The sequence below is a fragment of the Zonotrichia leucophrys genome, chromosome 6, assembly GCF_028769735.1.
Source record: "Zonotrichia leucophrys gambelii isolate GWCS_2022_RI chromosome 6, RI_Zleu_2.0, whole genome shotgun sequence".
In the NCBI taxonomy this organism is placed as follows: domain Eukaryota; kingdom Metazoa; phylum Chordata; class Aves; order Passeriformes; family Passerellidae; genus Zonotrichia; species Zonotrichia leucophrys.
The window spans coordinates 2,842,760-2,865,348 of record NC_088176.1 but is presented as its reverse complement, the minus strand read 5'-3'; the positions used below and the strand labels follow the sequence as shown (position 1 = coordinate 2,865,348).

At 43.5% G+C, this 22,589-nt stretch overlaps 1 protein-coding gene across 3 annotated transcripts in view; it reads right to left on the bottom strand.

Annotated features, from left to right (window-relative positions):
- ADAM12 (ADAM metallopeptidase domain 12) overlaps positions 1 to 22,589 on the bottom strand; it is a 189,062-nt gene that overhangs the window by 45,990 nt on the left and 120,483 nt on the right. For all 3 annotated transcript variants that reach the window (XM_064716729.1, XM_064716730.1, XM_064716728.1), the window contains exons 6-11: positions 17,698 to 17,881; positions 13,803 to 13,868; positions 12,922 to 12,993; positions 11,236 to 11,405; positions 8,940 to 9,024; positions 3,987 to 4,135 (exon numbers count right to left, since the gene is read on the bottom strand). In XM_064716729.1, the coding sequence (XP_064572799.1) occupies positions 3,987 to 4,135; positions 8,940 to 9,024; positions 11,236 to 11,405; positions 12,922 to 12,993; positions 13,803 to 13,868; positions 17,698 to 17,881 (726 nt within the window). The remainder of the gene's footprint in view (positions 1 to 3,986; positions 4,136 to 8,939; positions 9,025 to 11,235; positions 11,406 to 12,921; positions 12,994 to 13,802; positions 13,869 to 17,697; positions 17,882 to 22,589) is intronic.

Below are 22,589 nucleotides of genomic sequence, written 5' to 3'. Positions count from 1 at the left end.
AGGGGTGAGCATCCCAAAAGGAAAAGGGTATTTTGTTATTACAGGGGTGGGAATCCCAAAGGGAAAAGGGTATTTTGTTATTGCAGTATTTGGTATCCCAAAAGGAAAAGGGTATTTTGTTATTGCAGTATTTGGCATCCCAAAGGGAAAAGGGTATTTGGTTATTGCATGTATTGGGCATCCCAAAGGGAAAAACCAACTGTAGGATGAGCATCTGAATGGGTGAAATTGCCCATCCTGGGAGGATTCCTGCTCTCATTAGCCTCCCCAGGAAGAGGAAATGGAAAGGGATCAGGGAGCACTCCCTGTGGGAGGGAGGGAAGAGCAAATTTCCCTGCAGCCAAATTTCCCTGTGTGGGGCTCAAAGAGCTCAGCGCTCAAGGACACAGGAAAGTGGGACAGGGGAAGTTCAACCCTTGAGTTTTCAGGAAGGGAGAACACCAACTCTCAAAACTTTGCTTCTCTTAAGGCTGCAAAAAAATCTCAGACATATCTGAAGTCAATATTTCAACTTCTTAGTGGGAGCTCACCCAGCTTCAAACCCCATGAAAAGCCCCGTGCTCAATTTTGATGAAGTAGAAATTTGTGTAAAAACTGCATTTCCAGAATTATTTAATAAACAAGCGCTGCTAATTGGCAGCATTCTGCTCTGCAGTAAATTCTGCTCACATTTACAGGAGTATAAATCCAGCCCAATGCCTTGGGCTGCACCAGAACAATTCCTGGGTATTTATCTGCCTGGCAGGAGGAATATTTTCACTCCTAAGAGGCGACACTTTAGGGAGATATTTGGAAAAAAAGTGGAATACTGAAGTGGCCTCACTGGCTCAGCCCAGTCCCTTAGTTTCCAGATAATAAGATCTCAGTAAAAAGATTCACAAATCTCTCTAATTTTCCTTTTTTGGCACTTGCAACTGTCCATGTGCAAGACAATTGAAAAAAATTGGAGAATATTATTACAACAGATGCATAAAAAGAAAACACAAAGTGTATTAAAAATCCCTTACTGATGTAATTAATATCAATATTATACATATTTAAATATTAACAGTCTGTATTACTAAACACTAATTTTAGTACTAAATATTCCTTATTGATAGTATTCTTATAGGAACCACCCCTGTTTCTACAGAAGGATTTATGTGATTTTCACAGCAGATATTTGAATCTCTCCAAGTCCTGCATTGACACAAATTTGTGGAATTTTGTGCATGATTCCATGTTAGAAAAAATACATTTTGCTAAAGTAGTAGGTCTTTAGACATTTGTAGCTCACACACAACTGGTGCTCATCTTGCTGGTATCTTTTAAGAATAAAAACTATAGGAAGTGATTAAAGCATGGATCCAACAGAGATTAAATTCCACCCTGATCCCTGGAGGTTTTTTCCCACCAAGACAAAATTTCCAAGACCTCTTCAAAGACTGAAACAGAGGAACTGAATGAAATTACAATAATTGATGAAATCCCTTTTAAGTCAACAGCCTTAAAACATTTCCTTTTGTGCACGACCACACCAATGACTCCAAAGTGAAATTCAGAGCCCTTTCGGGCATAACTTTGTATTTCCTATTTTTGTAGACACCAGATAAGGACATCTCAGTGCTTTTTGCACTAACTTCAGCTGGATTTTTCTCTATTCCACTCATTAAATCTACCTTAAACCAATTAGCAAAGCACAGAGGCAGTGCAGTGAGTACACTGAGAGCAGGCTGTCTCTCTAAATGGACATGGGATTCTCTTAGTTTTGATTTTTTGGCTATTTCCAGAGTGCATTTGAGATAAGGAACATTCATTTGGCCTTTCCTTAACAGAAAAACACTTCCAGAGAGGAAAACTTTTCAGTGTTCCTTCAATAATGGTGCTCAGGGGAATATTGCTATTGGTGAGACACGTTGGGTAATTAACTATTCAAAGTGTTAATTTGAAATGGGTGAGAGGCAGCTTGGCTCAAGGCATGGAGTGTTCTCCAGGAATATTTGTCACAGATTGACAGCCTGGTGTGGAGATAAAGCCTGAGGCTGTAAACCCAAAGCTGAAGTTTCCATTTCTGAATCAATAATCAGTGCAAACAATCACCACAGCTCCTCCTCAGGCACCAGCTGAATGCAGAGTTTGGTAAAAACCCAAAGAGGGGAATGTGAAAATCCCCCAAACCTTCAACCTGGAAGGTTCTGCAGGAACCCCAGTGGGGGAGCTGAGCTGCTTGGGATGGGGAATGGGATCCCCAACTCCTCCTGTCCTGAGGAAGCCCAAGCGCAGTGCCTGGACTGGCACATGCAGCACCCAGGACAGGCTCAGACACCCCCAAGGACTCCAGGGTGAAGGAAGAATGAACAAGGAGTTATTTAATGTTCCTCTAACCAGATGAGTTCAGAAAGTGCCCAGAAATCTCTGTCCTGAGAGCATCCCTGTGTTTATTGCAAAGTGGAGCAGCTGGGTGCAGATCCAGTAACTCAGGTGAGCTGGCAGAAAATGGAATGTTTCCTTGGGGAGATCAGAGCCCAGCTCAGCCCAGAGCCCTGTCCCATGTCATTCTGTGTGTGACAGAGCCCTGACCAGTGCAGGATGCATTCCAGGGGGATGATTACCACCCATTGTCTCACAAGAGCTCAGTTATTTTTCTTTCCCAGACTGCAGAAATCCCTCTCGTTCTCCCCCACTCTCACAACTCTTTTGTTTTTGTCTCATCTTGCTGTGCTTGGCCCCTGGCCACAGCCCTGATTCCTGCCCTGGTGGATGGAGGGTGACAGCTTTGCCTTTGAAGGAGTTCCAAGGCTGCTGTTGGGCTGAGCAGCAGGGAACAGCCCTGCCCAACCCTCCCCGGCCTCTCCCACATTGCTCCCCTTCCTTCCCAGAAACCTGCAGTCCTGGAAAGGGCACAGGGAGGGCTGATCACAGTTCCCAGAAGAGGTTTTTAAGCAACAGATGAACTTTAGGCACACAGAGAGAACACAGGAGCTGGAAGGGACATCAGAGAACATCCAGAGCATCCTCTTGTCCTAAGGCACATCCAGCTGCACCTGCACTGCTGGCAGGTATTTGCCTCACTGGTTCTTGCTGGATTCCAGTCACAGGCAGTTTAATTGGCAAATCTTACTTCAATTTAATCTTTTCAGTCCTAGTCTGAACATGGAGAACTCATTCCTCATATCCTTCAGTTTCAACAGGAACTTAAAATACATCCCTGCAAGCAGTGACAGCTCACTCTGCCCAGGGTGCCTGACATTCCAGTGTCTGTAGAACACTCTTGTGCTTGGCACAGTGCCCTTGCCAGCAGCAGAGCCCCTCTCAGTTCTGACAGGGAACCAGGGAATTTCCTGAGCTGGAAGGGACCCACAGGATCACTGAGTGCAGCTGCTGGCCCTGCACCCACAGGAGTGACCACAGGCTCACTGGTTTTCATTTCCCACATTTCTAATCTCTCTTCTTGGAAGATCTCCCTCTGGACACAGAACAGCCTTAATCCCACTGACCTGGCAGGTTTCATTTTCTCACAAGCTAAAAGTGCTCACAACTTGCAACAAAACTTTGTGCAGAACTAAAACCTGCTCTGCACGAGACAAAGAGTTTGCAGAGAGCCTGAGAGTGCATTTCCTGCATTACTGAATTTCCTACCCACTCATCTCAGCCTTGGCTCATTTCCTACTGTGACTGATGCTCAGCTGGCATGATGAGAGGAGGTGAAATTCTGATTTAACACTTGCAACACAGTTTGTTTGGCTCTGGATTGTTTTTCTGTTTTTTTTTAAATTACCCAGTTTCTTACAGCACTTTTGTCTCTCACACTGTTAACCTGGAAATAGAAATGTGCAATAGTACATGTGCTGCGATAACATTTAATTTTTTCAGCTTGAGGAGGATAACTGCAACAAGATTTAACAGGTGTTGAAAAAGTTTTTGTGTCTTTTTTTGTACCTTCCAGTGTTCCTGAGGCACAAAATGAAGGCACAGCTGTCCCAGTGTAGCTGTAGGCTGGCACTTACCCAGTGGAGGGGTTCATGATGCAGCCCCCTTTGTCAGTGGAAGCTCTGCAGCTGCAGCCCCTCTCCAGGGTGTCGTGATTCATCCCAAAGTTGTGCCCCAGCTCGTGAGCCAGCGTCACTGCTGCACCCAGAGGGTTTTCTGAGTGATCCTGCAAAACAAAACCCACAGGAGAACCAGTCAGCTCAGCACACAAACCCAGCTCAAGGCACACATTCCCCCTCCAAGGTCCCACTGCCTGTCCTTTCAAATGGTTTATAAGTTTTACTCTGTTGTTAAATAAACTCAGTTTTAAATTCATCCTTGTGGGGATTTCAGGACAGCCTTTCTGGCCACCCCGTTTTCCCATCAGACATTGGAAACCATTGAGCAGCTGTGAACATCTCTTTATTGGGGCTTAACATTCCCCCAAAGTCCCAAGTGCCAGCAATGGCAGAGAGAGGTGACAGACATGGAGTGTTGGAAAGGGCAATAATTTATGGGTGAGGATGAGTGTGGTAAGGGACAAGTGAGAAATCCTTCATGTCAGGAGGCAAATTAAAACTGCAGCAAGAGATTTCACTCAGTATATTTAATCTGCTTCAGACTGTTTTGATAATATCAGAATGTTCAAGATTTCACAAACCTTTAAAGAAAAACCAAGAACCTTTAAAAATCTCCTTTTTAAAATGAAAGGCCAGAGCAAGCCAAAATCTTCCATGGCCTCTTATTAACCTATAAATACTCTAAATGTTGAAAGTGTCAGTTTGAAATTTTAACACTAATCCGCGTTTAAATGCTGATTGTTGGGACAATCATTTCTGAGAAATTCACTGCATGATTTGATTACAGGCTGCTGATCAGAATGATGCTTTGGCTTAACCACAAGGAAGAGACCTTTCCACACTGATCATTTTCCTTGAGGGAAAAAAAATCCACTACACTTGTAAGAAAGCTTTCCCTGAAGGCATAAACATGTAATATAAATGCATGATCCACTATTTATCAGTCAGTAAATGGAATTACTGTGTGCAGCTGCCTGCTCGAGAAGCTTGCATGAATATATTCACTTTAAATAACTCTTTCAGCATCATCTAAGCCAAACTCCAGACTAAAAAGTGAAAGGTAGAACTGTCTAAAACATTATCTGTGTACTAATGGAGACCTTAATACACGACTTGGGGTAGTTTTAAGTTTCTTCTTTCACCTGTCTGGGCTAATATTTTTAGTAAATCATTTCTCAAGCAGCAAACAAAATCAAGAAGAGAATATAGTAATTCTAAAAAAGTCAAAATGTTCCTTCTGTAATTGGAATCAACTCAAAAGAATTTTATCTGTTCATAAAATCTCTTTTTTTAAAAAAATTCCTGAATTTTAAAATCTTGATATAGAAATCTTGTGACAGGCAGTTTGTGTGCAGTTTGTCCTGCTCAACACCCACATAATGAGATATCTTATCTAGATACTGGTCTGATACAGATGGGTTTATCTTTGTGCACACAGTAATTGATGGAATACTTAGAGAATTCAGTGTAATTGAACCTGATGTCACAAAAAGAGCGCAACCTTTCACTCAAATGGAATATAATGCAGGGCTGAAGATTAAGAAAACAGCAAAATAATTCCATATAATTTACCACTGACTCTCTGGATGATGCTCTGAAATTCAGGCTATCTGGTCAAGGCAGAAACTCCTCACTGAGCTACAGACACCCAGCAAATTGAGCTCAGACTTTCTTTATATTTCCAGTATCTCCTCCACTGACTGAGCAGTGATTATATTTCTCTGAATACTCTGAAGCTGTCAACTAAAACTAAAACCAAGGATTCACACAGTCCACTCCAGAAGTGGAGCAATAAATGATGTGAAATGCAATTTGGGACTTGAAAAGGCAAACAATTATTGCAGCCCATGCGGTTCTCATTACTTGCTCAGATCCACTTGGAATGCAATTTTATCAGCTTCTAGAGAGGGTTTGCAGAAGGAGGAATGTGATGCCTCAGCAAAAGAGGTTATTTGAAGACAGCATAAATGAAGATTATCAAAACAAACAGTGACATGTTCCATTTGATACTGAGGCCGCTTAAGAATCACAAGGACTAAAGAAATGAATAGCAATGTGACTTTGATTTATTCCACCAGGGTCCTTCAAAGTGAACTTGAGCAGTAAAAGTCATTAAAAAACACATTTCACAACCACTGAATAAGCAACCATCTACTGTTAAGGCATTATAAGCTGTTGCACAAAACATGCAGCTGCTTTCAGCTGAATTCAGCTTCATTCCACTGGGATTTCAATCAAACCCTAATCATTAAATGCTGTCACCTACAGCTCCACCAGGCAAATGCCCTGCTTGCTCCTGGTATTTTCAGCGTGTTCACTCTGTTCATGGAGTCACAGAATGGTTTGAATTGGAAGGGACCTTAAAAATTATCCAGTCCCAGCTCAATTTCCACTGTCCCAGGTGCTCCAAGCCCTGTCCAGCCTGGCCTTGGGCACTGCCAGGGATCCAGGGGCAGCCACAGCTGCTCTGGGCACCCTCACAGAGGACAATTTCCTCCTAATATCCCATCTAAATCTCTCCTCTGTAAGTTTAAAACCCTTCTCCCTCACCTCATCATTGTCTGCCCAGATAAAAAGTCACTTTCCTCTTCTCTCAGAAATATTTTACTTTTAAATCCATGAATTCAGTGGGCAACCTTTGGAAACAGAAGAATGAAGACTGAATCACGTCAAAGACTTGCTTTAATGTCAACTTCTCTTTGGTTTTTCTGTGACACTACAGAAACTTCACAGGGAAATGAAATGATAAAGGTCTTGTTAAAGCTCCTCACACTCACATGGCTGCTCTCCCTGCTTTGAGTTCCTCTGAAAATTAATGGCAGACAGGGTGTCACCCACTGAGAGAGCTCAGCCCTATAGAAAAGAGACAGGCAGGCTCCCAGGGAGGCATGACAGAGGAATTTAGATCATAAAGCAGAGCTGACTAACTGCAGAAAGAAGCAGGAAAATCACATCAGACAAGAGTCACTCCAGATTTTGTATTCAAATGTCATTTCTGACGCAGTCTCTCATTGTCTCTTCTTCCAGAACAGGTTTTAGAGTGTGGGAGCTTTTGGTGTTGAGGGCTGGGGGTGGGATGGGTGAGAAATTGGCTGAATTATGAGGTTGGGCAAATGTTCATTTGTGCAGTGTCGAGACACCTGAGCCCTGACCTTCCCAGGCTGAGGGTGATTCATTATTTACAAAATCACAGAATCTTTTAGGGTGGAAAAGACCTTTAAGACCATGGAGTCCAACCATGCCCCAGCACGGCCAAGGCCACCACTGCCCCATGTCCCCAAGTGCCACCTCCACAGGGCTTTTAAATCCTTCCAGGGATGGGGACTCCACTCCTTCCCTGGGCAGCTGTGCCAATATATATAAAATATATAAAATATATAAATATATAAATAATAAATATTAAAATATAAAATATAAAATATATAAAATATAAATATATAAATACTATTAACATATTAATATAACATAAAAATAAAAAAAATATTATATAATATATATAATATAATTATATAAATACAGGTACCAATATATATAAATATATGTATCTGTGCCTGAATCTGCTTTTTCTAACTCAGGGGATGGTTGGGCAGCTGCACTTTTGGGCTCTGGGGTGAGTGTTTGCTTCATTTGGCTCCTTTTTGAGGATTTGCTTAAAGAGCTAGAGAAGGTTTCTGGTTATTCTGTAAAAGTTTCAAGTTAATTTGCACCTCAAAAGTTTAAATTCACTGAATCTCTGCTCCCCTTCATGACAGAAGCTTCAGCCTGGCCCAGGACTCATCCACAGAGCCTGGGTTTCTCCTGGACAGATAAATCAGTCCCCTCTTTATGAGAATGCTCTAAAGAAATGCTGATTCTTGTTTTCTTGTTACTGGAATGAACTATTAGTAATTATTTCTCTTTAAAATGACAGCTTCCAGAGCAAAGAGAACTGATTTGGCTGTAAATTACACTGTGGAGTGTTTTAAATCTTATGCTAAAAATTAAAAGGACAAAAAGTCATCGTTAAGGGCATCTCTGACTGCAGATAAAGCCAAGCAGTGACAGCAGGGCTGAGTCAAATGGGTAAAATGGGGCTGTCTGCCTCATCTGTGCCTTTACCAAGACTTGGGGACACTCCTACAGCTCTTTCTTCCTTTTTTCCTTCCTTTTCCTTTTGTACCTTTCCTCCAGTGAATAATTGTTACAGTCAGCAATTACAGACTCAGCTTCTCAAACTACCAAGAGCCTGAAACCTTTTTCTCTTCTACAACTTTGACACAACTTTTCCCAAATTATCTGATTTGATCCTTCTAGTTTAAAGCTTCTTCCCACTGTCTTAGCACAAAGCACTGCAAAATTGAAATTTAAAAAGAAAAAATCAGAAAGAAAGTACATCAGAACTCCTTGCAGAGATTGGACAAGATGTTTGCTTGTGTGTTCACCATGTCTTGCATCTAACAACAACAATAATGCCCTGGGAGAGACTCAGCTGGAATAAATGCTGCCATTGTTTGTTCTCTCTGTCTGGCAATGCAATAAAACCACTGCTGCAAAGATGGAAAATAAGGCCTAACACAGGAAACTCTATAAATACAGAATAAAATCAATATAATAAAAGATTCAGGATAGACTGCTGCTGCCTGTAACACAAGTATACCCAAGTGTATAACAAATACATCTTCTGGTTCTCTTCTTCACAGCACCTCAGCACCTGGTTCAATAACAATTAGAGGAATAAACTCCTTGCAAAGAGACCCTGCTATATTTTAATGCAATATTTTGGTTGTTTTCACTATGGAAACTATCATTTACAAGCAATCTGAACAACAGAGGGATGGAAAATGGGACAGATGGGGCAGGTTCAGGAGGCAGGAGTGCAGGGCTGGTGTGGTGTCACCTGAGAGAGAGTGGCCGAGTGCTTGCCCCACTTACCATGACGACCCCTCCAGACTGCTCTGCGGTGCACATGCTCATGATGGGAGCCATGCCAATGGTAGTGCCCTGGAAGTACACGCCGCTGCAGAGGGGAGAGGAGACACAGAGCCGCCAGTCAGTGCCACGATAGCTCCCTGTCCCCTCCAGCTCTGGGCTTCTGCCAGTCTCAAACACAGGCCCCGTTTCTGCCCCTCACATTGGCAGGTCAAAGCAATGGAAAGCCCAGATGGGCGGTGCTGCCTCAGCTGAACTGAACCACGGTGTCCCAGCTCTGGGAACATCCATTGCATCACCCCCATTGGGTCACCCCCATTGGGTCACCCCAATGGATCACCCTCATTGAGTCATCCCCAATGGATCATCCTCAATGGATCACCCTCACTGGATCAGCCCCAATAGATCACCCCCACTGGGTCATCCCCAATGGATCACCCAAATGGATCATCCCACTGCGTCACACCATTGGGTCACCAATGGATAACCCCATTGGTCATCCCATGGATCACCCCATGGGTCACCCAATTGAGTCATCCTCAATGGATCACCAATTGATCACTCCAAATCTATCATCCATGGTCACCAATAGATCACCCCCATTGGGTCATCCCCAATGGATCACCCCCATTGGGTCACCCCAATTGAGTCATCCTCAATGGATCACCCCAAATTGATCACTCCCAAATGGATCATCCCCAATGGATCACCCCCATTGGGTCATCCCCAATGGATCACCCCCATTGGATCGTCCTCACTTGATCATCCTCAATAGATCATCACCACTCGATCACCCCCATTGGTCACCCCAAATGGATCAATCACCCTCACTGGGTCATCCCCAATAGATCATCCCCAATTGGATCATCCCCACTGGATCATCCCAAATAGATCACCCCCAATGAATCACTCCAATTGGATCATCCCCACTGGATCACTCTCACTGGGTCACCCCCAATGGATTACTTCCAATGGATCAGCCCCATTGGGTCACCCCTACTGATCACCCCCATTGATTCACCTCCACTGAATCATCCCCAATAGATCACCCTCACTGGATCACCCTCATTGGGTGACCCCACTGGATCACCCTCAAGAGATCACCCACAATAGATCACTCCCAATGGATCACCCCCAACGGTTCATCCCCACTGGATCACTCCCATTGGATCATCCCCAGTGGATCACCCCCAATAGATCACCCCCAATGGATCACCCCAAATGGATCATCCCTGATGGATCACCCACACTGGATCATCCCCACTGATCATCCCCTTGGATCGCCCCCAGTGGATCACTCCCAATGGATAACCCTCATTGGATCACCCCAAATGGATCATCCCCTTGGATCATCCCCTTGGATCACCCTGCTCAGTTTTCCCTGCTGCAACAGGACCCTTGTTCCCCTCCTCTGTCTCTGAGGTTGGGAACAGGAGCCCAAGCACAGAGATGGAGTCTCTAACTCAAAGCAGGGTTATTGTGATGCAGGGGGAAGTTTATGTGCTGCTTGTGGTGATGCACAGCCTCGAGTGTAATAATTTCAAACAAAGTGTTATTATACATATAGAGCAATCAAATATCTCAGGGGGGACAGTTTGGAAAGGCTCAATTTATTCTCATTCAGGTAATGTAAGAAGTAAATAACTCCTTTTAATTACTGAGACATCAGTTGTGTTTATCTGCTCAGTATAAAGAATAGTCAATTGATCAAAACAATATTCAACAAAGATGTGTTCCTCTTTCCTTTTTTTTGAGAGTGCTTTTATTTTTACAGAACCATAGACTGGTTTGGGTTGACAGGGGCCTTTACTCAATTCCTTTATTCCAAGAAAAAGCAGCAGTGTAAAATATGTTTATGGTTTAATTTTTAAATCATGAATGCAAATGAATTGTCTAAATTAGACAGCATTTTCACGCATACTGAGGTCTTTCCATTAAGAAATAGGCTTCACTTAGGGTCAGAGCAGGACTGCCTTTCCCAGTGACAATTTAGACTGAGGGCAGTTTGAATTGGTTGTAAATTCCCACCCTGAGCATGCAGCAGCTGATTACAACCTCCTGCTCTACAGAGTTACAGACAGGCTCAGGACAGGCTCTGAGCACCAGGGATGGGAAGGAAACTCACCTGGAGCACCTGCAGAGTGATTTTGATGCTTGCAGAGAGGAAAGGCAAACCCTCAGGAGCACAGATGCTCCTTCCAAGAGCTCAGCAGCTGGGGCAGGACTCAGCACAGCTATCCTGAAATCCCCTCAAATTCCCCCAAATCCTGGTGGGTACCAAACGCAGAGCCGAGCCTACCTGATGAGCTGGGCATTGTCGTGGGCTTTCCGAGGTAGGAGCTTGAGCTTCCTCCAGTCCAGGAACTCGTGCAGGCTGGTGAAGGGGTCCTGGGAGATGGAGCACTTGTCCATGTCATTCCACACCTCCACTCCCACCAGGGCCACTCGGATGTTCAGGGGCCTGTAGAACTGAGGAGAAGAGAAAAGTAGGAAATGTGTGTCTAAAAAATATTTCAGACTAGAATATTTCAACAAAAAAACTAGTAATGAACCTTTCTTGTAGAGGTTAAAACGGTTTCTTCTTCTGGGCAAAACACCTGATATGACTCAGACAAAACATTTCCAAGGCTCCCAGAAAACAGTTCTGATCCAACCCATAAGGCATTCAAAGAGATCCAGGGATTTCCTGCTTCTCCCTGAACTCCCTGCCCATGCCCTTCAGCTCTGAAGGAACCCCAGGCCATGGCAGATGAGTGTCCCAGGGCTGTCCCACCCTGGATTGCACAGATCCCATCCCAGAGGCAGAGGAACTGTGCTGAGGATCACAGCAACAGCTGAAAACCAGCCAGGCTCATCAAGCCTTGCACAGAGCAGATAAACCCAGTGATTTTATCCATTCCCCCACCAGAAAATGCCATTTTGCCTCAAGGGGGGAGCCAGAGCAACATCAGCAGAGCCACGACAATGTGAGAGAAATGTGAGGAAGGAGTCAGGGATTGATCAAGCCCAGATTTGCCAGACAGGCTGACAAAACACCCAGTAGATCTTTGCCTTGTTTCTATGCATTCCAATCATTTGCATCTCTGCCTTGTTTCTATGCATTCCAGTCATTTGCAGAGCACCAGCGTTTGCTGAGCATAAATTAGGCATGAAACAAAAAATATATTACAATATGCAAAATTAATTTTGAGCAGGTAACATATAAACACCTGTCCTCTGGCAATAAGTCAGCAAGACAATTATGGACGAGGTGGAGGTGTCGTCAGCAGCTTGTTTTTAATCAGGAATGCTTCTCCTTGAGCTACTGCCCTTGAAGTATCACTTGATAAGTTCTCAGATAAATTAAGACACTCTCAGTTATAATTTCACTACTAGAGTCCTAATATTTTCTGGCCATTCAGCCCAACAAAAATAAACTCTAATTTGCTCAGAAACCACTCTAGAGGATTCTTAGCCTTTATTGTTTACTGTCAAGGAATTATTTCAAGACCTAAAAAAATCCAGTCTTTGTCTCTCTCTTATTGCTCTCACTCAGCCATCAACTCTGCTTCCTTATTTTTAATTCTGCCATCTTCCTTGGATTACACATCTTATTAACTGTGTTTTCACAACCCTTTGCTGGCCTTACAACTGGACCTTCTCTTGTTGCCACAAATGACTTTGTTCTCCAAATTTCTCTTAAAAATAATCCTCTTTTCTTCTATAGGCTGTTCTCTAGGTGATTATCCCCACCCTCTTCCCTGGTGAATAAAATCCTAGGGCTAAATTGGGCTTTTTCTTGGGAATAGATCTTTACATCCCATATGCAGCAGAGCAGAGCTCATGGCTTTGTGTATCAAAAGGCAAATGAAAGGTTTAAATTTGCTTTTCCGGGAGCTTTGCTCTGAAATACTGGGGAACCAGCAAAGCTGCAGGGTTAGCTCCTTCAGCATCCTACAGAAAGTGTGAGAAGGTTGGGAAAGGGAAACAATCCTCATGTTCTTACCTTATCAACGTAGTTTGCAATTTCTATCAGCCTCTGCTTAATTTTTTCCACATCTTTGCCTTGTCTCTGAAACTTGGAACGCAAAGGATCAATGGATCAGCAGCACAAATGTCACAGAGTTTCCCCCCAAGAGCCAGCACATCAGGGATCTTTGGGAATCAGGGGGCAGCCAAAATCCACCAGCAGACTCCTGCTGGATCCACAGTGTGCCCCAAAAGAAACCCAGGCTGTGGGACAGGAGTTTGGCTCTCGTGAAAAAGATTTTTGAATTTCCAAGTGTTACACAGGGGTCTTTTCAGGACTGATGTTTTGGGAAATAGTTCTTCTCTTTGCAGGTCTTGCAAAGAGTGATTGCAATTCTCTGAGTAGCAGTGTTCAAAGAGACAAAAAAAGTTTAAAAAGGCAGCAAAATAATTCAAGCCAGGATTCAGATCTTTGCCATTCAGCTCAGTGGAACACTTTTACAGCCAGTGCTGGGTACTTTGAAGCTCCCTTTGCAACCCCTCAGGAAGGCAGTCGTGCTCCACGGAATGTGATGGCCAAGCACTGCTCCAGAATCCCTGACAGCCCCACTGAGGGCACTGGGAATGGCAGTGAGGACTTAACTTGCTCAAGGAATGAATATTTATTTGCCTCTTCTTTTATACTGACACAGTTGTTTCAGAGTCAAACTCCTTCTGAGGTATTGCAAGAAATTTCACAGCTGAGTATCTGCTGTCCTATCGTAATAATTCCTTCCTTGCTCAGCCCTAATTAGGGAGGATGATTTACCTCAGAAAACATCATATGATTGTCTGAAGCACCTTCTTTGCAGCACCATGGTAACTGAGCTGAGCTGCCCCTTTGCTGCTCACATAAGTTTTTATTTTGCAGTTCCTTACCTCACGATTATCTGCCACAATAACAAGCTCCACGTACTTCGTTGTCTTCAGAGTCTCCCTCTTGTACTGTCAAAAAAACCATGAAAGTCTTATTTTGTTTTCAGCCCTGATACAACAAAGTGCTTGCAAGAGGAAATACACAGTGTCTCAGGTTTCCTACATTTTACTACGATTTTACTACACACAGATTTGTAGTGTCTTCCTCCTCCTCATGGAAGTTTTCCTCACAAAACCTCTCAGGGTTTGATCACAGAAAGCAGGAGATTGGTGCAAAGTCTCTCTCAACCTTTCAGCTTTCTGCAGTTGAAACGTTTGAGTTATCTTTCCTCACAGGAGAATATCCCCTCCAGCAGAAAGACCTCTGCTATTTCCAAGGCACTTTTAAGGGAGAGATGAGGTAACTTCTAACAAACATCTCACACAATAGACAAACTGGTTACTAAGAAAAATGAGAGATAAAGGGTTATTGAGTGAAGCAGAGAAGAGGTCAAGCAGTCAACTGATAAATTATGTAGGAAGAAAAACCCAAAAATAAAAAAAGCAGAACTAACTGTCAGGGGAAGCAAGTTAATACTTGAAAAATGGAATGCACACATTTAATTCTGTATCTGCAAATTCATATAAAATGCAAGTCTAAAAGAACCATAATGCTTAACTGAAAAAACAAAATCAGCGAAGAAATTATTTTGTAAGTGTACAAAACATACAAAACATGTCTCAGCTCCTTTGCTACCCTAAATGTGAGTGACCTATTAGTGCCTGTGAAAGTTCTGTGATTTACAGCAGCAGCAGCATCTATCCTATCATTCCTTCCTTGTGTCTGGACCAGGACATTTAGGGAAAAGAGGTCTCAGCAGAGTATCTGATCTTCCTGCCAGAACTTAGAAGGCTTAAACAGATGTCTGACCTACAACTGACCACGATGTCCTGAGCTGCAGCAAAGCTCTTTAACCTAAAACATGACTAAAGCTTTCCAAGGAAAACTGCTCCAAGGCAAACTGAGAGATCCCCTAAGCACAGCCAGAGCTGGACATCTCCTTCCAGCCAGATTTCACAAAGTTTTCTTCACATTATCAAACTGTTCCTCTTCACTATCTGCAGATTAATGATTTTGATGTTTTGCAAGAATTAGAGGAAAAGTGAGCGAGGCAATCTTCAGTATCTGACCTTCAACCTAATATTTAATACTGTTGCAAACTCCAGTAACTTGAAAAAAGTTTCATTTGGACCATATTTATGGATGGAGAGAGGAGTAGAAGCTACTGTTAATGAACTAAACATCAAGGATGCAAACACTTGACAGGATTACACTTATTTTAGGGGCTCTGGAAAATAAGCTGAGGTAGATCCTTTTAAAACTTCTGGCACTGGGGTGTGATGTCACTCAGACACAAATGAGGTGCCACAAAAGGCAAATGGCCATGTGGCTGCTGTTTGTGATGGACTTGATCTCTCAGACACTAAAACTCTCCCATCCTGAAATTTATTATGAGGTCCTAAAGAGATGCATCTCCGAGGGGCCTCTCATCCTCCTCTGAGTGAAGAAGAAAAGATGATACAGGAAAAATCTGTGTTCAAAGGAGCAAGGAGAGCTCTGTTACATCAGTTTAAAACATTTCCCTCTCACCAAGAGTAAAACTGTTAGGGCTGGAGTGAGCTGCAGAGAAATTGGCTAGCAGGCATAAAAATCACACAAGCCTCTGGTGACTGACTTGCATAACAAATCTGTTCCTGAGATTTGCCCAAAGGCTATGTGAACTCCTAGGATACAATATTTATTTATGAAATAGACCTAATTATGGCTTCTTTCAGCTTGCTCTCTGCAGCCAGCTGCATCACTGCACAACCCCTTGGCTGGGTTAATCCTTCAGAACTGAAATGAGGAGTCAATGACACAGCCACGAGAGCTGGGGGACAATGGGCTTTGTTCCTCTGACCATGGTCACTCTCCTCACCTGATCCTGTCCCAAACCTGCTGCCCCAACAGCTGGACCCCTTCCTCAGCATTCCCTGCCTGGCAATTGGCATGGCTTGCATGGACACTGCAGTGGTGCAGCCTCTCTTTCCTCATACTCTAAATAATCCCCTGCCTGCTCCTGGTCACCACCATCACCAAAATGCCTTTTTTTCCTTGTGGCTGCAGAGAAAATTCCCTACTGCAGGGAGTGTCCTACACACCAGACATTCTGCAGGGCCCTGTCTCAATGGAGTCAGCAGGAAAATGCTCCTTGGTGCAATCTGAGGGTGCAGTGAGTCAGGAAATGACCCAGGGCAGCTCCAGCAGGGCACAGCCTGTCTGTGACACCTCTGCATCTCCTGCCCTGCTCCACTGCAGCTCCTCTTTGGGTCTGGGGAGCTGGGTTTGCTGCCTGTGCCATCCTTCACCTGTGCTTGCATCTAACCAAAGCCCTTGGTGATGCCCTGATTTCACATTTCAGCTCTGCTCAGTAAGAATTTCGTGTGGGTGGCTGAGTGGAGAGTCAGCAGATAAAACCAAACAAAAATCTTCCCCCAGACCTGTCAAGAAGCCAAATATTTTAATCATGTCCATGAACCTCAGACCAGATTTATGCTTAATTCTGTCACCCAGTGTGACTTGGAGCAGTTTTATGTCTCCCCACTTTGCAGGTCATCTTTATTTGATGTGCCCACTGACAGACTGCTTAGTGACAACACTGAAATATGAAAACTCACTGCACCCATGACATTTGACAGCTTTCAAAATTCCTACATTAGAAGCTTAACCAACTTACTCATTAAATATATTGTACCTATCCATATGATGTGACTGCTGACAGGTTTTATAATTATGTCCACTGAACCACAGCAAAAATATTTTTCAGATATTTAAAGTGAAATTTGAGAAGTAGTTGAAGCCAGCAGCAAAATGGAAGAACCATAAGGGTAATAATAAAATGGCTTTGGTTGTGTCAGTTTGTTACACGCACACATTTTACTTCTGCATTACACTGACTACTTCAGTGGAATTCAAAGTCACAAAGAATCTGGGGAAAACTTAATAAAGTTGTATTTCCAATGTTTTCCACCCACACATGCTTTTAGAAATACACTTAATTCTTATAATGTTACATGCAAAGGCTGATGCTCTGGATGTAATATTCCTAAAAATGTAAAATAAATTAATTCCATTGCTTAATTATATCTAGAGATGTCACTTAGCTTGCTTTCCTTAACAATGGACCTGAGGCAAAGCCTGAGTCATACATGCAAGTACAAATCCCCATATGTGACATTCAATAAATGCTGATGGCAGATTTGTATCATTATATACTTCCTGAATACCTAACCCAGCCTTTTCTACAACTCTTATCCTATATGTAGATGAATTTGTTACAGCATTTCCTCTTCATGGTTTTTGGCTCATTTAATTTTCTAATTTCCATTAGGTAAATGCATCTCACATGAAGTACATTTCTGCCAAAATCACAGCAAGTCCAATAATACAGCTGTAAAATAATATGCTGAGAACTTGTTTTGTCTGCATAAGAGACTTTGCCACTAAAATGCAGAGGTTCCAAACCTGGTATTAGCAAAGTATCCCAGCTATCATGTTCTCTTTCATCTTGGGAGGGCAAGAACTTTTCCAGACATCGCTCAGTATTCTCAGGGAGCCTCAAATTCTGGTTCTAACCATACAAGAACCAGAATATACGGCCATAATATGAACCCATAAACTTTTCTGTGTTGAAAAGGAAGTGAAAAGCAAGTTATGCATGGCGAGTCCAGGAAAAGTAATAAAGCTTTAACAAATAATTTCATCTGCACTTCAGCAGACGGCACCGAGGGAAGGCGATGGTGCGGGTTAAGGTTTTGCCTGGTGGAGAATGCTTGGAAATGCTGCCAAGCAGACACAGAAAGCACATCAGCCTCCTACCCTGGCAGCTGGAGGATGCTGTGGCGTGGCACTGGCAGCAGCCCCCGTGGCAGGGATGTCCAGCTGGTGGCCACAGGACCCCGGGGCTGCTCTCAGCTTCTCCGCTCGGTAGATCTTGTGTTCGCTTGTAGCACCTTCCAATGGCTCCAGAATGTAGCTGCTGTTTCCAAATGCAATGATTCCCCTGGGACACAGGAGAGCAGAGTGAGACACGTGGTTTTCAGGAGCTCGTTCTACACCAGAGTTACACCAAGTTTAATAATGATGGAGTATGAGAAAGCAAAACACTGATTTACAATGTCACGGGCGAGCGGAGCAGGAAACATCAAAGCTGTACATTTGTCATTGCAGCACACACTATACTTTAAAAGAACCAATGGCTCACAGAAATCTGTCTCTTCTGAAGTGCTGCACTGCAGAACAAAATTATATTTGTGCTTTATTTGTTTTCCATTCTCCCAGTGATGCATTGCCGACGCCGCCGGAGCCGCGGCAAACGAAAGAAAAAGAGAAAGACTTTGGGAAGGAAGGTACAGTGGGAAAACATCCATTCCAGTCTGCAGCTCCATTGGAGCTGCTAAACCAAACCCTGCCAGATCAGAGCCCTCGTGGTGTCAGGATGGATTATTAAATATTGCACAGCAGGGCAGCAGAGGGAAGCTCAGACACAGGAAGAGCGCGTTCCTGTTTCACTCATTTTACTGCCCAAAAGAATAATTTGGACAGCAATGCCACCTGCTCCCTGAGGAACCCACAGATTTGGCACTGAAAGCTCTCTTGCTGAGCTCTTTAAGCTACAGCCTGTGAGAGGAAAGAAAGAGGGTCCTTGTGCTGGGTCTGCCCAGATGCCACAGCAAAACAAGGGTGACAAAAGGCTGAAAATGGGAAAGGCTGGGAGAGCTGGGGGGGCTCACCTGGAGAGGAGAAGGGACCCGGGACAAGGAATGGAGTGACTTTATTGTCTTACTGTGTCTTTTTGGAGTTTTAGAAGTGTCTGCCCTTTTTATTTCTGTCTCTGCTGTGATAAAGGTAAAATACAACAACCACTGTGAGAGCAGTGTCGCTGTACAATTTTCCAGACAGTTACAAAAAAGAAGGATAAAATAGGAGAAAAAGGACCCAAAAGCAGGTTAATGACACTATGAAGACTGATTTAAAAATAAAATTATAATTATTAGGAAAAAGCTACCTTAGTTATCCTATTATTAGGAAGATATGATGAAGAAACTCCAAGTCTTTGGTCTGCTGACAAATTACCTGAAGTATTAATTCCAAGCTGGCTGCACCGTTTTGCTTCAGAGCACCATTAACACCAAGCCAACAGACATTTTCCTGGTGACTGGAACAGCCAAAAGTCCAAGAGAAAAAAGCAGCCTGGAAAGCCAGGATATCCAAATCTGTCCAGGAGCCTGTTTTACTGCCCTGAACCAAGGCTCAGGGTCTGATAATTCATCTGCAGCTCCCTCAGCCCCCTTGGCAGGGCAGGTGAGACAGGCCCAGCCATCCCCCAGCAGCTGGCAGTGACGGATCAGGGCTGGCAGAGCTGGGCTGATGTCCGGTTTTCGGCTGTTTGAAGGGCCTGGAAAGGCCCGGAGTGGCCTTGGGGCAGCCCGCGTATCAAAGGACGAGAAGAGGCTTCAGTTCTTCTTTCGGTTTTTACGTTTATTAAATGTTTATCTAAAAGATTTTCTTTCGGCCCGACAGAGCTCTGCTCAGCAGCCAGCCATGAGCACACTGTGTGCCCTCCGGGCGGTCACCTATCTTTATACCCAAAGTTACGTGTACAATATTTATCATTTTTCCCCAATAACCTTTTTATTCTTATTGTCCGGTGCACTTTCAGTAACGACCAATCCCAAAGTGCCACCATCACCACAGAAGATGGAGGAGAAGAAGAAGAAGAAGAAGGACAGGACACGCCCCAATTCCTCCATCTTACTTCTCTAAACCCCCCTGAACAGAAATCCTAAACCCTGTGTCTCACCCTCTAATTAACTAATCCCTTCACCATTCACCCCCGTGAAATCCTCCTATCCTCATACAGGTGTCGTCTCCTGTGAGGGATCAAAGTCCAGCCACCAGACACTTCTGGAACATTCCAGGACTCCCGAGCCCCCCAAGGGTGGTCTCGGTGACTCGGCACCTCAGTCCTGAGGTGCTGAGATCCCACAGGCTGATTTATCCCAACAGCCCTCCTGACACACGGACACCTCGGGCAGGTCACCCCTGATTTCAGTAACCTCACAGCTCTGAATTACTGCCACAGCTGCCTCACTCCTTGGAGGACTGAGGAAATGAGGACAAAATATTTGCTTTGCTCCAAAAACCAGCAGCCCTGTAATCAGCACAATCAAATAAGGATTGTTGTCTTGGCCTGGTGCAATTAATCACTTAATTCTGGAGGCAGGAGTCCATTAGTCACTGTTTGAAATGGGCCAGCCTGACCAGCTCCCTGTGTTGACAACTCAGAAACAACAGAAAAGCATGCGGGTGTTTATTTTTAATGCTAAATTTGCCCTTCTTAGAACACTCACTTTCAAAATTAGAAGCTTGAACAATTTTCTTTAATTACTTACACTACAAAGGGAGAGACTTAGTTGTATCCTGAGTAGAGTTCTCAATTTTTTTTAACATTTTAAAGTGAGCATCTTGTTTTCAGGAGTTCATATCCAAAATGGGCCACATCAATGCTACATTTCCAATGTATCCCTTATGTCTGAAAGAACTAAATAACCATTTCTTTAAAAAGAACTCAATAACCATTTCTTTAAAAAGAACTCAATAACCATTTCTTTAAAAAGAATTAAATAACCATTTCTTTAAAGAGAACTAAATAACCATTTCTATACACCTCATTTCCTTTAGCTGCTGAAGGTATGGACAAATGATCAGATCCCAGAATGATTAATTTGGGTTCTTCCTGAGCACACCAGTCTGATTCCCATCCCAAGGGAAGCATGGGACTTTAAGGACCAGTTTGCCTATGGAGCAATCCCAGAAGAAGGAAAATCTGCAGATTTGGCAGAAAGAAAACCAGACTTTTCATTTAAAGCACACTTATCCCTTGAGTGCTGCCTACAGGATATCAGCACTTGGCTTGTGACCATCTATAATAAGATAATGAATATCAAATATGAATTTTCTTGGCCAGCTCTCTGGTTTTGACTAATTTTCTTTTCCTACAATTGCATTTTTTCCCCCATCGTGCAGTGCCAAGCACAGCACCTTAAAAATGTAACGAGTCAAGAGTTATGGTTCCTTTCCTTTTTATTTTTTGTGTGTGTGAACAATACCCACCAGTCATTCAGGACTGAGAATTTGAGGCAAATAAAATAAATCTATAGCTACTGGTTCCTTGCACTCTCCTCAGGTGTCTCCCAGAAGCTTCTGTTGCTCCTCCAGCATTTCTGTGTCTCCCCCTTCAGCAGGGATCCCCCACACTCCTGAGTCAGCCCATGTTCCCAGAAACTTTTCTATTTTTCAGCAGCCATTAATGCTAAACAATGTTGTGTTTTCCACAGTGGCAAATGGCACACTAAACTACAGATCCCCAATCAAAAATCACACCGAGAACCCCAAAGAGATTTCAGCAAGTCCTTAAAACCAATCTGTGGGATTTCTATCAGAGGACCACCAGAATTCGCAGGATTATAAATGTTTGAGGGGGAAAAAAGCAATATGAAATATTCATATTTTAGTCTCAGGTGTTTAATTTTGGGTTTTCCTTGGTCCCAAACCTACAGATGCTGGGATGTCAGACAGATTTACAAAAGAGGCAGGCAGGAAAGCCAGGAGACAACCCCAGCCCACCTGAAATTCTCCCTCTGTCTCCTCCATCCCTGGTAGCAGAGAGGGAGGGGAAATCTCCATCCCAAGACATCAGCTGCCAGGCTGCAGGCCAGCTGGGAGCAGCTCCAGTGTGCCTGTGTGAGGTGGGACAGCTCTCAAACAGAAATTAAAACTCACAGAATTCCACATTGCCAGGAACCTCTCAATCAGGGAAAGGCAATTTAATGGAATAATTCCACTTTTTAAACTGTCGATAAAATCAAATAGAATTTTTTTCTTTTCCCCTCTTAAAAAGGAAAACCAAAACAAAACCTAAAGCGAGGCCAGTCGTATTTCATAAATCAACAGGCTTTAGGAAATCTCAAAATATAAATGGGATTTTTCTTTTCCAACTTGTCAGCAGAAGCAAAGGTCCTGCCAACATAAACCATCAACACATACTTGTCTGAGAAATTGTGATGCTGAAGCAAAACTTGGCTGGGACAGCACTATATGAAACTATTATATATTATTCTGCTGCACTGTACAGGGGAAATTAAGTAAATTGATAAACCTGAGATCTGTGAGTGCAATTAAGCATTTGGTTTTAATGAAGCTCAAAGTTATACTCATTTCTAAACAATAAAAATCAAAAGCTCTATTTCCACTGGCAGAGGAATGCAGATGTCCTGAGCTGGTGAGAAATTAATTAGAGGGCAATCCTGCTCACACACTGAATATTCACATAAAGCCTGTCCTGCCCACAGACACTGCAGGGCTCCTGTGCCACCTGAAAACCTCCAGGTCCCTCATTCCACAATCAATGTCACAGCTCCCCAGGGACAGGGGCTGATCCCACAGCTCTTCATGGATTTCAAGGAGTTTTGGGTGAAAAGGTTCCAGAATTGGAGCCCTGTGACCCTGGAGTGCAGGGCTGCTCAACAGGGGTGAGCTGTGCACTCAGAGGGCATTTTTATTTATTTTTATTTCTTTTTATTGTACATTCTGCATTCCCAGGGCTCTGTATAACAAATTCCCAGGCAAGTAAGCAGGCAAACAAGCAAAAGGGGAAGAAAAACGAGGTGGTGAATGAGGGCTTCACTTTTAGGCTGTTTAATAAGTTG